This window comes from Maylandia zebra, linkage group LG15 (assembly GCF_041146795.1).
Source record: "Maylandia zebra isolate NMK-2024a linkage group LG15, Mzebra_GT3a, whole genome shotgun sequence".
NCBI lineage: Eukaryota > Metazoa > Chordata > Actinopteri > Cichliformes > Cichlidae > Maylandia > Maylandia zebra.
In genome coordinates this window covers 40,938,070-40,954,515 of record NC_135181.1, presented here as the reverse complement: position 1 = coordinate 40,954,515, position 16,446 = coordinate 40,938,070, and the positions used below count along the sequence as shown (strand labels likewise).

The window sequence follows — 16,446 nt, the reverse complement described above, 5'->3', positions numbered from 1 at the left end:
TGATGCTGCGTTTCTTTGTCTTTCTTTTCTCTGTTTCTCTTTTCTGAGTTTCATTTCTCTGCCTGGAGCATATTTGCAGTTTGAGTTCATCCAAGATCATCACTGGCAAGCTGGGAAATAGAAACAGAAAGCTTCAGTGTTCGACACACACCCACACACCCACAGACACCCTCCCTCTCTCTTTACATGTAACTTTCCAACTTAGCTCTGTGTGAGTGTTAAACTCTGCTGGCTTCACTCTGATGTTGTAACTTTCCTGTTGATCGCTGCATGCTCTCTGGGTTTGATAACACCGACACAGAGAAGGAGGGCGAGGTTCAGGGTGGGATGGTTCCTGGGGGTGGAGATGGTGAGGTTTGCCGTCCTCCTGTCATCGTGTGAGGGAGCCCCTCCCTGTGTCCCTGCCCAGCCTGAAGGGAAACTCCAGCTCACTTCAACCTGAGAGACTTACTGAGAGCAGCTGCTCCACCGTTCTCCACCGTTCTTCATCGTTGTCATCATTTTCATAGCCTCCAATCCCCCCGATGGCGGCCGCCTCCAAGTCCTCCCAGATGGTAAAGAGTGTGGTGATTGCCCTGCTGGCGCTCTGGTCCATCATCTCTCTCATCGTGATCGTGGTGTGGGCGACATCTCCCGACATGAAAGGCGCAGCCCAATGCCGCGCCGAGCTGCAGGAGGTCACCGAGAAGATGGAAGGGGCAAAGGTGGTGTATAACAAGAACAAAGAAGCTCTGGAGAGGATGGTGTTGGAGGAAAGGAGGAAGACAGAGCAACAGAGAGCTGAGAACCTGGTGCTCCTGGGCCAACTCAATACCACCAACGTCACACTGGAGGAGTGCCGGCAGGAAAACGTGAGTTCAGTCATTTATTTATCATTTCAGCACTTCCTCTGCTACCCATGGGTGGCATTTATGTCAGACTGATTATGTAGTTTACAATGATGTAGACTTAGTTGAAGAAATAGAAAAGAATAGAATAGAATAACAGAGCACCAGTTGGATCAGTTATCAGAGCCATGCAAAGCTCCCCTCCTGCTGTACCTATCTTTGCATAGTATGGCTGTTTCATTAAAATGGTGAGCCAGCCTTTGCTTCATATTAGAAAATGTTCATATATCGTTGGACCAACGAGTAATTTTCTTTGAGGTTAGTTTGCACGATGGTCGGTTGGCCTTACTACACCCTTAACTCCACAAACCCTTCAGAAGCTTCTTATTGTATCTAAGACATTATAATAATTTTCAGCTGCAACATTGCAGTCATATGCACATGAACAAATTACTAAATATTATCCTGCCATATCATGTGCACGACAATTAAAAAGCTCTACGTCTTTTTTAATAGAAGTATGTTGTGTAGGTTGGCCTGCTGCTACAGTGGTTAGCACTGTTCTCGTACACCAAGAAGGTCCCGTGTTCCTGTGTGGAGGTTCATGCTCTACTCATCTCCGGGTACTCCTGCTTCCTCCCACAGTTTAATGATGATTCCTAATTGAATGTTAGTGGGAATATTTGTCTGAAGGGCATACCTGCCTCTTGCCCTTTGATAGCTGGCATAGCTAGGCTCCACAAAGTAGAAAGGGGGGAAAGGTGGATGTTTGGGTGGCAAATTTCAACTAAATTAAATGACTAATATGCTCCTTTCACTTTTTAGACTTTTAAACCGGTTTAAAAAAACGCTCTCTTTATCTTTGATACTGCGGGAATAAAAGTCAAAACCTTTTTGATTGGTTCCTTTCATCACAACCACCAATAGAACCTACGGTCATACGGTCGACACTGCAAAGAGCCAAATAGAAATGCATTAGATTCACCTCAGTTTTTTATTCTTGCCAGCTTTAGACTGAAGCTGAAGTTGTGCTTAACTCACAATGAGTCCCAAACATCAGCAGACTTCCCAGCATGCACTGGAAGCTCCCAAGAATGATAGTTTGACTTAAATTACAAACTTAATACTGATACTGAAAATAGCATCTTTTTTTAATCCAGCTTGCAAAATTGAAACCAAAGCTGCCCCACCCACCTCACCAAAACACTAATGGCTTCCATCTGTCCTCAAAAAGAAAAAATGCTGAGACATATCAATAAATGTCATCAGAGAGGGTAGACGGAGACCAGAGTTTAGCATGTTTAGGAGTCAAAATGTGAAATATCCACAGTGACGGTGCAGAGCTGAGTTTGATGCAACAAGGATTTCTCTGAGTGTGAAAATGAGCTCAGATATGAACAGAGTGGGATTCTCTCCTCCTCTTTGCTCAACTCTTTCCACTTTGGGAGACCTGATTTTCCTTCGCGTACAACAACTTTTTTCCTCCCTGCAGGCTTGACTCAGTGTTTATAGGATAAGAGGCATTCAGTTGCTTCCAACATTTCCAACTCTGTATTCTGAGAGTCGCTGGTTGGAAAAAATGAGTGTTTGCCTTCTCTCTCCCTCCTCCTGTGGTTCGTCCTGACTCACTCCCACTCTCCACTCCTTCACTCCTCCCTCCCTGCCTGCTCCTTACTTTTTCCTCAGTCTAACTTCTCCCCTCTTGACTCTGACTTTTCTACTCATCCAGTAAAAATGTTTGGCTTCTGCACACATTTTTGTGCTGAAGTAGTTGCAGGCGTCATTGCTGCTAGCTGTCCACAGCTATTGAGATTATGGAAATGGATGCATGCACAAACACACAGCATTTTTCTAGAAACATGCTCACCACTGTGATGTGCGCAAATCAGGTCATCGCAAACATAAAAGCAAAATGAAACTCAAGGAAACAGAATCTTATGTTGAAGCTGCTTTTAGGGCTGAGTGCCAATGAGCAAAGATCTCTTAAATATGCATGTTTATGAGAATTATAGCAAGATGATCATCCACACTGACAAAGCAGACATTTTGGAAAGTACCAAAGAAACCAAAGTTTATTTTGTCCTTCCTGTCAGCTTCCTGTGCTCAACTTCAAGCTGGTAGAAGAAATCCTGTCAGATATCCTTCAGCTGCTTTTCAGAGGTTAGCAGTTATTCTCAACTATCTTCATCAACATTTCCCCAGCACTGCAATTAATGCTGTCAAGTCAACCGTGCAGGCTTTTTCTTTTTGCAGGTCTCCTGTGGCATCCCCACACAGACATACAAAGTTTTAGCAAAGTCCACCTAAACAGGGTTACCATTGTGAAGAGTTTCGTTTTACCCCAAAGTACTGGCTAAACCCTCCCAGCAAATGAAAGCAAAAGTAAAAAGTGAGGCACAACAAACAAACAAAATCCTCCTAAGAAGCTTTGAGCCTTGGATGCAAAGTTTTCAAAGGGACCTGACAAAGTTGCACCACCTCTATCCTTCTGATGTAGATTTCACCTGTCTATAAAAAGGAAAGGTTATCTTATATTACTGCAGCTGGTTAATCGGGACATTCAGTGAATATGCAGAGGGCATCTAACAACAACGGGGCCAAAGCTGGAATTCCTCCAGTACACTTACGACCTTTTGGAGGATTTTTAAAGGAGATATCTGAAAGATAATTCTTAACTTTACTAACATGTCCAAGACGTTTGTGCTGAATTCGCAGTAAATGAAATTGTAGTGTTTTTTTATTTATTTGTTTTATATTTTATGTATTTGTTACTTAGGACTGTGTGCATAAAACACCCACACAGTAAATGGATGCGGCTTGCTAACAGAGGCTACTTGGTAGCACTGGCTGATAACGCCATCCGAGTCCTTTCTGGCTCCATAAAGCCTGCAGCACTCATGCTGAAAGTCCAAAACCTGTAACTCCACCGTGCTTGGATTTTTCTTGATTCTGATTAGTTCTTTGGGTGTGACTGTGCAGAGCGACGTGCAGTAAAGTCTGTTACCTTATATGACCATTACTTCTAGCCATCTAATAAGCAATAGTGTTAACTGCACCTGAGTAAGTGAAAATCTAATTAGAAAAACTGGTTAAAAAAAGGCAACAACAATGTAAGAGGTGGGAGTTTCCTAGGATTTGTCTAAAACCTTTTTCCAGGATTAAGAAAGACAAAAACGTCCTCTGTCGAGGGACAAGCCTGGACGTGTCAGTTAAACTCCACTGCCGTAAACACACGCTCTTCTTTTCTGCATGTAAAGAACAACTGTCGCTCAGTCCTTCCAGTCATGCTCTGAGCTCTCAGATGTGAAACGTTTGGACTACATGTGATATTTGCAGTTGTTACGTGAAATTTTGAGATCTGGGTTTAATTTTAGTTGGTGTGTTTTCATGTTAATCAGCTGAGGCTGTCTGTAATGTTTGTCTTTTGACTTGGGTATTAACTTCCTTTAAGTGATTGTTATTGCACTTTTTTTTTTTACTGTAAAAGTTATCAATGAGACCAGCAACATTGGAAGCACCTACCCGTGAACCATTTTTGCACTCCTTGTCTATCAGAAATCAATAATCAGTATGAATGTTAAGACATTGGTAAAGATCAGAAAGCACACAGTTAGCAGAAAGGAGCACTGCTGTGAGGGCAGAAGAACAGCAAACAGAAAGGAATCCAGATCCCTACATCGAGCCTTCAAAAAAGGTTCTACGAAAACAAGAAAAAACCCAAAAACTGATCAAACGGTAAAGTGAACCACTGAAACGCCATCAACCTGAGTCGTGTCTGTGAAGGTTCTCAGTCATCCAGGTCATCGTAGTCAAAGGAGCTTGCAAAGAAAAGCGTCTGGACTTTTTTAAGTTGCTTGAAGACGTTTCACCTTCATCCGAGAAGCTTCTTCAGTTCTAAGGTCAAATGGTGGAGAGTCCCAGATATAAACCTAGTGGGAGTTTCCCCCCACAGAGGGACAAAAGGACCCCCTGATGATCCTCTAGTCGCCTGAGCCAAGGTGGGAAACTGGGTGTGGGTCCCAATCAGCCAGAGTTTCGGGTGTGTTCATTGTGAAACCTGGCCCCACCTTATCATGTGAATTCCTGAGGTCAGATGGCCCAGGATGTGAGTGGGCGTTAAGGCGTCTGGGAAGGATCTCAAAACTGGATTATAGATGGCAGACAGTTGGTGTCGTAAGCCCCGCCTCTGTTCAAAGATGGTCGCTCACAGTGGACATAGATGCTTCTTTCACTCCTCTTTCAAACCATCTGTCCTCTCTGTCCAAAATGTGAACATTGGCATCCTCGAAAGAGTGACCTTTGACCTCTAGATGCAGATGGACTGCTGAGTCTTGTCCTGTGGAGGTGGCTCTTCTGTGTTGTGCCATGCGCTTGTGAAGTGGCTGTTTGGTCTCTCCAATGTAGAGGTCTGAGCATTCCTCGCTGCACTGTACAGCAAACACCACATTGTTAAGTTTGTGTCTTGGCGTTTTGTCTTCCCAGACGCCTTAACGCCCACTCACATCCTGGGCCATCTGACCTCAGGAAATCACATGATAAGGTGGGGCCAGGTTTCACAATGAACTCACCCGAAACTCTGGCTGATTGGGACCCACGCCCAGTTTCACACCTTGGCTCAGGTGATTAGAGGATCATCAGGGGGTCCTTTTGTCCCTCTGTGGGGGGAAACTCCCACTAGGTTTATATCTGGGACTCTCCACCATTTGACCTTAGAACTGAAGAAGCTTCTTGGATGAAGGTGAAACGTCTTCAAGCAACTTAAAGAAGTCCAGACGCTTTTCTTTGCAAGCTCCTTTGATCAACCTGAGTCATGCAGATATCTTTAATGTTGTTATGCTAAAACCTACACATAATCGTCTAACAATCCCACAGTGCACTACACCATATTTTACAGATGTCAAAATAACCAACGCACAACTCAACTTCCGACCAGTGATGATACAAAACCACTGCAGAGGTTGACTTTAGTTCTCACGTTTGAGAACTAACATGAAAGTTCTCACTTTACATACTGAGGAGTCATTGTGATAACAATAGGGGGATTTTGGAAACCTGTCCTTATGCTCCAGTATTGATAAGAGATTGACGTAATAAAGATCTCTGCCTCTGCACAGCATCAGTGAAGTCTGAGTGGACAGATTATGTTATATTGTATCATTAAAAGGCCTCTCAGGATGGAGAGATTTGTTTGGACTGGTCCTTTACATCTAATAATAACTGTTGCCTGTGATGAAAGGAATTCTTCTAAAAGCCAGCGCTGCCCTGCTTTCAGTCACCAGCTTAGCTCTGAGAACACAAAGTTTGGTCCAAGTTGATGTCGTACCAAAAATGATATGAAACACTGAGTTGTTGCCACATAGAAGCTCTGTTCATTACAGAAAACAAAAAAGTCCTAGCTATATATTATTTATGTGAAGTCAAAATATCTAGATTTGTTTTACTGAAAAAAAGTTCATAATTAAATTCATGTTTCTACTGCTGACTTAAGCTTTGCCAAATTTTCTCAATTGCTCAAAATGTTCATGTTGCATGCTCCCAAAGAGCAAAGAGGAATCCTGCCATCACACAGCAGGAAGAAGGCAACAGAAAACCTTCAGTCGGAGAGTCTGAGTCATGATGTGTGCCAAACCCAACAGTCACTGAGATGGCATGAAGACCCAGCACACATTTTAGCAGTTGATTTACAGGTTTAACTAATCATATATATAAAAACAATAAAATTGTTGGAAAGAATCAACTTCATGAAAAACGTTGTTTACAAACAAATAAATCTTTTGTTAAACTTTAAAATCTTTACTGCATGTACAGAGATTCAAACTGCAACGTGACTCTTGGTGAGGCAGCAGTTCTAGTTGTTACACATAAAGAACCTGTCAACTTGTCATGCTGGTTGTGAACATTTGAGTTCTACTGAAAGACTAGTGACTAGTTAGTAGAGGTAGTCCCGGTTCATCTACTTGTCAGTTTCTTGGTTCATTGCTTCCTTTGATCCAAAACACCTGTGAGGTTTGTTTACGCCCACATACTTGCCTCCTAAGAGGAGGAAGCACCTTGTGACAAAGTGGATGAGCAGTTGGAACACGCTCCTCACACCTAATCAATGCCCCACATCTTTAAAGCTTCTTGAAAATAAACAAGTGAAATCTTTCTCTCACAATACTCAGAAAGTCAACAATGTCTCAGACAGGAACTTTTTTAAACTCACTAAATCTAAATATGAATCCTATTGTATGACTAGAAATGAATTCTTACCACCAATAAACTGTTTGTGGTAAATTTACACAAAACATGGACATAACCCTGGTGAAGCCACCCAGTGGTTAGTGAAGCTGCATGTTTTTGTCCACACCATCGTAGCCTCAGGGTGATGTGTACTCGGGCCATTAGGTGAGCAGTGGCATCGTTTTCCTACAGATTTTGATCAGAATTTTGCTGTAAGTTTTAAATTATTACAATATATATAAAATATGTGGTTGATAATGATGGAGGCATAAGAAAAAAAGGGCGTAGTCTTAAACTAACCACTGACCCTCTTGCTACAAGTTGCTGATAGTTGACAGAACCACGGTCAGAAATCTTGCTGTTAAAATCAAGGGATTTGTGATATAAAATGAAATATTATTGATAGGAAAAGCTAAACATTACACAAACGCAATGCACAGAACTGTTAACTCACAGTAACACCAAGGTTTCTTTTTCTTCTTCTCCCTTTGGGGTGTGTTTAATTCATTCTACAGGTCCTCCTGAACAGGAACATGACCATCATGCAGGAGGACATTGAGGAACTGCGACAGAAAGAAGCGAACCTCACTGTTCAGCTCGGCCTGCTGAGAGGTAGGAAAAACTCCATCACTGCCATGAAAGGAGACTTTTCCCCGGCCCTATTCTTAGCCATATTTTCCTCCACTGTTGCCATGAGGACAGAGTGTAAATAAATACACGATTGGTCGGTCAAAAAACAAAAAGAAGTGGAGGGCTGGTATTACCAGCAACAGCCCAAGTTGTAGGTGTTGTTGTCTCAACACCTAAAGCACCCATTACTCTGTCTGGATGTCGTTGTCAGTGTTGTGGTCATTTCTGTACGTTGTCGCAGTAGATTTGCCTCATCAGTAGAATTTATTCCTTTTTTTATGTTTACTTTATCAGGAATTCTGAGATAAAAACCTGGCCAAGGTAGCAACTTTACACACAACACTGGTGCATTGTTCCTTTGTTGCCGGTGTAATTACTTTCAGAACAAACAGCGGGACCCGTCAGGTCTGAGGAATGTGGGTTTCCCTGTATTGAAGGATCACAACGCTATGCCAACAGCTCGCAGGGCAGAAGTGACTTCACAGAGCAGCTCAACATGTCACAAACTCCAACACCTGCATTTTAATTTAACTCTTACATATCTTCATGTTTCCTCTAATGATCAGGTCCAAAACCTGGTGCAACAGTTGTCTTTGATTCTTTGTGCTGTTTGCAGCAACACAAACTACAAAATTCTGTGTGAATCCAAGTGCTGGAGATATTTCAGTACCAGCAGGGTTGATGGTTGAACTGCATCAGCATTGTGTGGTGCTTCTAAAATTAATTAGATCATTTTTTGTTGTTTTGTTTTTCTTTCCAAAGCCAGGCAATGTCTCGCTGTAAAACAGCTGCCCATCGGTGTTCTTTCATATCCTTTGTTATTCTTTTAAAGCTGATGAAACAGTTATGTAAAAAAAACCCTTCGACTGAGGTGTTACAACAGGAAGCTCTGCATGGTTTTGAGTTTAGGAACCATTTATGTTTCACTTCCTCTTTTGTGCACATTCTCTCAGGGAGGCAAGTGGTTCACTTTGTGGTGTTTTTGGTGTATAAACTACCAGTCAAAGGTTCAGACACGCCTCCTCATTTAATGGTTTTTCTTTATTTATACTACTTCCTACATTGTAGATACATACTGAAGAAATCAAATATTTGAAGCCAGATATATAGAATTATGTAGCAAAGAAAAGATTGATAAGATATTGATATGTTTTATATTTTATATTCCTTAAAGTAGCCGCCTTCTCTCAGTGAGCTTCATGATGTAGTCACCTGAAATGGTTTCTACTTCACAGCCGTGTCTTGTCAGGGTTCATTTGTAGAATTTCTTTGCCTTGAGTGGGACCATCAGTTGTGTTATGCAGGTTGGTGCACAGCTGACAACCCTATTTAACAATTGTTATAATTCATATTATGGCAAGAACCAATCTGCTAAGTAGAGAGAAACAACAGTTCATCATTACTTTAAGAACTCAACGTCGGTCGGTCCGGAAAATTCACGAAATTTCAAATGTGTCCCCAAGTGCAGCCACCAGAACCATCAAGCGCTACAACGAAACATGATCACACGAGGACCGCCCCAGGAAAGGAAGCCCAAGAGTCACCTCTGCTGCTGAGGATAAATTCACCAGCCTCAGAAATCGCAAGTTAGCAGCAGCTCAGATTAGAGCCCAGATAAATGTCACAGAGCGTTTCAGTAGCTGACACATCTTTACATCAACTATTCAGAGGAGACTGTGAATCAGGCGTTTGTGGTCAAATAGCTGCTGATAAACCAAGACTAAGGAAAAGCTACAAGCAGAAGAGATTTGTTTGGGCCAAGAAACACAACGAGTGGACATTAGACCAGAGGAAATCTGAGCTTTGGTCTGATGAGTCCACATTTGAGATCTTTGGTTCCACCTGCTGTCTTTGTGCGATGCAGAAAAGGTGAATGGATGATCTCTACATGCATAGTTCCCACTGTGAAACATGGAGGAGGAGGTTTGATGGTGTGGGGGGGCTTTGCAGGTGGCACACTGAACCAGCATGGCTAACACAGCATCCTGTAGCAACATGCCATCCCATCCAGTTTCCGTTTAATTAGTCCATCATTAATATTACAACAGGACAATGACCCCAAACACACCTCCAGGCTGTGTAAGAGCTAACTGACCAAGAAGTGATGGTCTGGCTTCCACAGTCACCCGACCTTAACCCAATCAAGATGGTTTCGGATGAGGTGGACCACAAAGTGAAGGCTAAAGGGCCGACAAGCGCTCCGCCTCTCTGGGAACTCCTTCAAGACTGTTGGAAACCATTTCAGGTGACGACCTCATGAAGCTCATTGAGAGAATGCCAAGAGAGTGCAAGGCAGTAATCAAAGCTAAGGACGGAAAGTTTTGAGTTATTTCACACTTTTTTTACTACATAATTCCATGTGTTCATTTTGATGCCTTCAGTGAGAATCTACAATGTAAATAGTCATGAAAATAAAGCAAAACCATGAAATTGGAAGGTGTGTCCAAGGTTTTGTCTGGTAGTATATATGTGACGTAGGATTTCTTTAAGCAGGTGTAAAGTCTATATATTGTCATTTTGAGAGTTGCACTCATGGAGATCTGTTTGTTGTTGAGGCAGTTGGGCTTTCTGAGTGTCTTGGAGATGATGTCTGGATTCTCTGTAATGTTAATGTTTAGTGTAAAAATGTCCCGGACACCAAATATGCAGAAAAGAATCACTATCGACTAAGGTTTTGGGTTGGTCATTAAGTTTAGTCATTAACACTTTCACAGCAGCTTAATTCAAACCACCTATTACTGACTAATCAGTTAAGTATGGGGTCATCTAAGATGTTCTAACCCTGGATAATGAAAACATGCATTTTTTAAAATTCTGATCCAAAATATTACCTGTGCCCAGTGTTTATTTTAACCTATTGATTTAGCCCTGGAGGGCCTACTTCTGGTAGCTAAAGATGCTAAAACCATAGCGTAGTCAGAGGGATGACAGCAGCATTTTTTCTTTGTCAAACCAGTTTGAACTAGTAAACGGCAACAAATAAGATAACCATCTCAAAAGATAATCTGCTTTAGTCTTGTTTGTCTCGTTTCATCGTAAACTGAAAATGAAACTAAAAAAGTGTTTGAGGTTCAGAGGCACCACTTTGTGGTGACACATAGATGTCTTCTCTCCTGCTGGTCAACTCAGCACTCACATTCTTAACTTTTGTTCAATGAGATCAGTTCTTAAAGCTGTTCATACTATGAGTTTTGAACCAAAGCAGCAGGACTTGGTTTAAGTAGTTCCTTTTTAAAAAGAGCTCATTAAAAAACAGATGTCAAACTAAAACTTCATTAAAGGACTCTTTGTATTGTTTAAGTGATTTTTTTTAATACTGTACCATAAAACACTAATCTTTATCATACGAAGGAAAGCAATTTTCTTGACTAGGAATCTCAAAAAATAACAGGGCAAGAACAGCGGCCTGATGGGAAGTGGAGACATTAATGGAGGTGACTTCCTGCAGCAAGCGGTTGAAGGGAAACAATAAATTCCTGTACGGAGGAGATATGAAAGGAGCATTGTGTTAGAAGGGAGAGGGTTGCTCTGATAAACATCAGTCACTATTTAATATGAACAAATCAGTGTGGAAGAAATCAGTCACAAAACATCGGACTAGGAAAAAACATGTAGCCAGGGCGTGTTTTCGTTTAAAATGTGTGCTTTTGATCCCTGGAATTTTTCTGTTTGCACCAAACGCTGTATGTATGTATTAAACAGACTAATAAAACCCCACTAATTGTTTTTCACCAAAACCAAAGTGCAGATGTCTTGGACAGTTATTCAGCGAGCCATGCTATTTATCACATAACTGCATTTGAGTCATACTGAATAAAAAAAATTAAGTTACGCTTAAAATTTAAGAATGCTCATTGACTTACAAGTTTCCAGTCTCAGGCCATTAGGAAGCGGTTTCACAATCAGACCCGTGCCTTCTTGTCACTTCTGGTTTTTGAAACCAAGATGTCAATGGGAAAAAACCTAATCTCAGAATCAGACTCAACGAAACCAATGGATGATGTTAGGTAGCTACTTTCATCTTTTACACCATCTATGCACCAATGACTGTAGAAAACTTTTATACAGTCATTGCTATGAACCTACAGCTACAGCCCCCTATGTCTCTAGCTACCTGGCAGTCAAATAAGCCAAATGCCTAATAATGCAAACTTTATTTAAACTGGTAAGTTACTTAAAAGTTCACATACTTTACAGCTGTTATGAAGGATGGGATTTGCTACAAAGTCAAAATTGTTGTTTACCAGGTTTGGGCTGCAGTTTTTTAGGCTTCTGATTCAGGTTCATTTTCCAGCTTTAGATGTTGCTGCTTTTTTTAAACATACTGAAATAATTTTGCTGTTTCGCAGAAGACTTTAGGAGCCTGGTTTTTGGAAGTGGAGGAATGTTGGAAAGAATTAAGTATGAAAGGAAATAAATGAATGTGTGTTGGAAACAAGTGAAATGATGACACAACTCTAGAAAAAAAATCCGGTTGTAGGATTGATGATGATGATCTCACTGAGCCTGAGTAACATTCTGCAAATAACGAAGTCAAAGTCCAGACAAGACGAGTGCTGGCAGCACAGCACAGGTCATTCCTCACATAGCTCCCACTGGAGGCTCTCTGATACCACTCCATGTTTCCTTATAAGCTAATGCAGGCGCAGACCTGAGACAAACCCTCAAAGCGTGTCCGGACTGAGGAGTTCCCAAGAAAACAAATGTAGGATTGGTTAGTTACTGTTGCTGGGTTGGAAAACTGACTACAGGTCCAGAAAACTAAGCAGAACGTAGACTTGGAGTTTTATTTCTACTTCACAGATCTACATTTTTTTTAAAGCACCTGTTTCCAACCGCAGTCCTCTCAAGATCCTTTATGTTGTGAGACAATATAATAAGATAACCTCAGCTATCAGCCAATCCCATGTAAGGAAGCACTTGGCGACAGTGGGGAGGGAGAATCCCCTTTTAACAGAATCTGGAAGTATCCTGTATGTGTGCTGTTTGTGTGGTTCATCTGTTTTTGCATGGTTCCTTGCATTCACTGGAGCTTTCCCTGTTTTCTGTTCTCAGATCAAATTGACACCCTTGAGCAGAACCTGACCCAGGCCGTTCATAAGACCGAGGCTGCAGAGAGTCTGCAGAAGGCTGCTGAGAGCAACATGATGGCAGCTCAGGCTCAGACCAAAGGCTGTGAGTCCAGCAAGCAGGCTGTGCAGAAGCAGCTGTGAGTCCACACTGTGAGCTAAACTGATCATTGGGGGATTCTCCTGAATGAGGCGGTAGTTCTGACTCTGTCTCTGCTTTTGTGTTAACAGTCAGAAGTGTACAGCGACCAAATCTGAAGCTCCTCAGCTGACACAGCCACGGGCCCCCACCTCTGCCCCTAGTTCCACTGCTCCTCTGTTTGCTGGTATTCCTGCACTGATGCTGCTTGTCTGCAGTGCTCTGCATCTGATAACCTGTGAGTAGCAACAATGCTTACACATCTGTCTCACTGCAATGTTAATCCCTTATGCATGATGCCAAATCTGATCCTAAACAACCTGCTGCACCCAAACGTGTTCTGCACAGGGTGTAGCAGGGAGTCATCCTGGTTTTATCTTTGCTAAATTATTTAAAGTTGAGTTTAAGTAGATTTGCTTATTTCACTTAAGAGTTTATTGTTAAAAACATTTTTCATTTTACTTTAGTTTTATTTATTGTGTGTGTGTGTGTGTGTGTGTGTGTGTGTGTGTGTGTTAGTTTTTATGTCTTTAGTATTTACCAGCTGGCATCCTGCAACAAACACAGATTGAAACTCTTTTGCTTAAAAATGTAACAACATGGAAATGAATGATCTATTGTCACTTGCAAAAAACGTTCAACAGAAAAAACTCATTAATGGTGTAAAATAAATGATTAAACATGTCATTATAATATGCAACAACATAAAATGATGACAAAAGTCTGCATGAATCTGCAGTTACTAAAATACCATAGTTCATCACACAGGTTAAGTTCTCATTAAGAAAGACACACACTCACAAAATAAATAGTTCTCCATCTGCTGGCTGGAGTTGCTCACTGCAACGAAGAGGCTGCAGAAAAGCCGTAGAAAAGAGCATCCTTAAATTATAAGTCCTTTAAATTTTTGAGTCCTTTAAATGTTGGGGTGGAGCTAGACACTTCAGTTAAATTCAGTTTTATATATAAATCGTGCCAAATCACAACAGTTGCCTCAAGGAGCTTTACACTGTAAGGTAAAGATCCTACATAAATACAGAAAAAACAGAAAACAAACGGCCCCTATGAGCAGGAACTAGGCGACAGTGGGAAAGAAAAACTTCCTTTAAACAGGAAGAAAGCTCCGGCAGAGCCAGGCTAGGGGACAGGCAGCCATCTGCCACCACCACAACGTGAGATTTCATAGATTTTCATTGTTTTACACATTTCTGTTGTCCTAAATCAAATTCCATTTGCTAAGTTTCAAGCAAATGGAATTTAATCTGGCAAACTTAGTTATTCTGAGAGAAAAACAGTTTTTAGGTTTGAATATATGTGGAACTTTTTTCATGTATTTTTTCTGTATTGTTTTTTAATGTGAAGAAAAAGTAAATTCAGTGGAACGCAGAGCTCTGGTATTTGCTTTGTAAAGTAGACTCAAATGTCTTTATTATTATTATGACCAAGTTTCTTTTGCATCTTTTGTTAAAGGAAGTAAGCTCTTAATCTGCATGTGACATATATCTATGTCACTGTTTTAGTTAAATTTCTTCAGTTTTTTTTTATCCATTTGGGAGATTTTAACAGCCTCAACAACTACTGATCAGTGGCCATGAGTACCATTCATAGAGAGTTGGTGAATGGCTACAATCAAACCATTGTAAGATGGCGAAAGATGTATCTTTGCTCTGTAGATGTTGATCAGTGGTCATGAGAATCTGAATGATCATAAACTGACCTCCCAGCCCATTGTTCCTTCAGAGGGCTGGTTTCAGTCATTATGCAGACGTACTGTTTATAAGATTGAAACCTGCAGTCAGCTGAGACTGAAGACGTCACCTGGATCAGCGACGAAACGTTTCTCCCACTGAAAACGTCCAGATAACAAAATCAACTTTTGGGACTGACTTACCTGGATGGTTGAGCATGCATCAAGACACACAGGAGATGTTCATTATTTATTTACTGTATTATGCAGAGTGAATAGACACCCACTTTATTGGTGGTAAGGTGACAAAGGGTTTAACACTGCCACCTCTACAGCAAAGAGGTCCTGGGTTCAACTCCCATTGTCCAGCTAGTTTCTTGTGTGTGGAGTCTGCATGTTCTCCCCAGTGTGGGTTCTGTCTGGGTTCCAGCTCCCTCCCACATTCAAACACATGCATTTTAGGTTAATTAATGATAACCATCACTTAACTTGTTTTTTCTGCTTTGTAGGAGTTGAACATGGAAAACGGTCGTACTAACAGCGAGCACTGCTGTCCAGCAGGAGGAGCGGAGCCTGGACTAACATACCGACTGCTGTACAAACGTTTTGCGTAACAAACGAACTGGTTACCGTGGGGATGCATCACGCTGAATGGACACAAACCTTGCTTTTTGTTTTTTACCCCACAGCTGAGACGTTTACTGCCCACTGGACGCTGTTGACTGTCTTTTTTACTGTTACATATGACCATTTGTAGAACAACCATTTCCATTAAATGAAATCAGATAAAGGTCAGATTTTTACTGCTAGCTGCGATCAGGTTCAAGTGTGTGAACGATGTTTTGCTTTTTGCATGCCTTTTTGTGCGCTTGAAGCTTCACTCATCCAAAAGACTTTTACAGGCTTTTCATGACTTTCATTAGATGCTTTTGTTTTAGGCAGAGGGGGTGGGGGTCAATGTTCCATTTAAATAAACCTGAGGATTGTTTTAGGTTAACACCATATTTTTTTTCTCAGTTTTGGATTAAAGTAGCTTTTTTTGTACATTTCAAGCTTTGCGCTTTCATTGGGAAATTTTGACGACTGAAATAACCTGAATGTTACTTCGTCCAAATCTGAGGATCTATTTTAGTGTTTTAATATTGCAGCTGTTGGTTTTGCAGGATATCCTCAAATGTTACTGTTGAACATCTGAAATGTTTGTTGCAGTAAAGGTTGAGGCACTTGGAGTAATGTAAGTGTTCTGGAAATATTGCTGGTTTTAATTTCACTCAAGTACTTGTAAGGTAAACATGACAACATGTTCAGTGTGCAACTTTTTTCAGGTATTAAATGTTCTATTTGGTCACAACAAATTTTTTGTCGCCAGAAAATTTAATGTAATTTGCAATTTTCAACTTAATGCAAAAACTGGACCCTGTCTGATTATCTGGTTTTTGTACATACTTCAAACAAGTACAGACAGAAATTTGATTATCACAGATGTTACTTTGTTTTTAATGCTTTTCACACCGGCAGCTACAGTGCTGACGTCAGCTTCATTAAACATCAAACACCACACACTCTGGCTGTTACCAAGTGATCTTAAAATCTTTTAAAGTTGACTTATTCTGCTTTTGGTCATTTTTTTCACATGTACTGTTTCAGTGATTGAAACTTTTTAATATGAGTATCCAAGTCAGTGTTTGCATGTATGCAAAAGGTAGAGGTCAGACTATGTGCAAATAATCCCTGTAAGGCAAAAGTACAAACTTAAGACTGTCCCCAATATCGTTCCATCTGTTGTTCATTAAAATAACCCAGAAACTGATAAATAAAGATAACTTTGAACTGTGATGTGTAATCATGATTATAAATACAGTAGTATCTGTG

General features: G+C 41.0%; 1 protein-coding gene across 1 annotated transcript; it reads left to right on the top strand.

Moving 5' to 3' along the window:
• Positions 1-230: 230 nt before the first annotated feature.
• Positions 231-16,410, top strand: si:ch211-1a19.3 (uncharacterized). Its single transcript, XM_004561545.6, has 5 exons — positions 231-851; positions 7,565-7,661; positions 12,735-12,888; positions 12,980-13,125; positions 15,084-16,410. Coding segments are annotated over exons 1-5 (726 nt in total). The 5' UTR covers positions 231-524; the 3' UTR covers positions 15,086-16,410.
• The last annotated feature ends 36 nt before the right edge of the window (positions 16,411-16,446 follow it).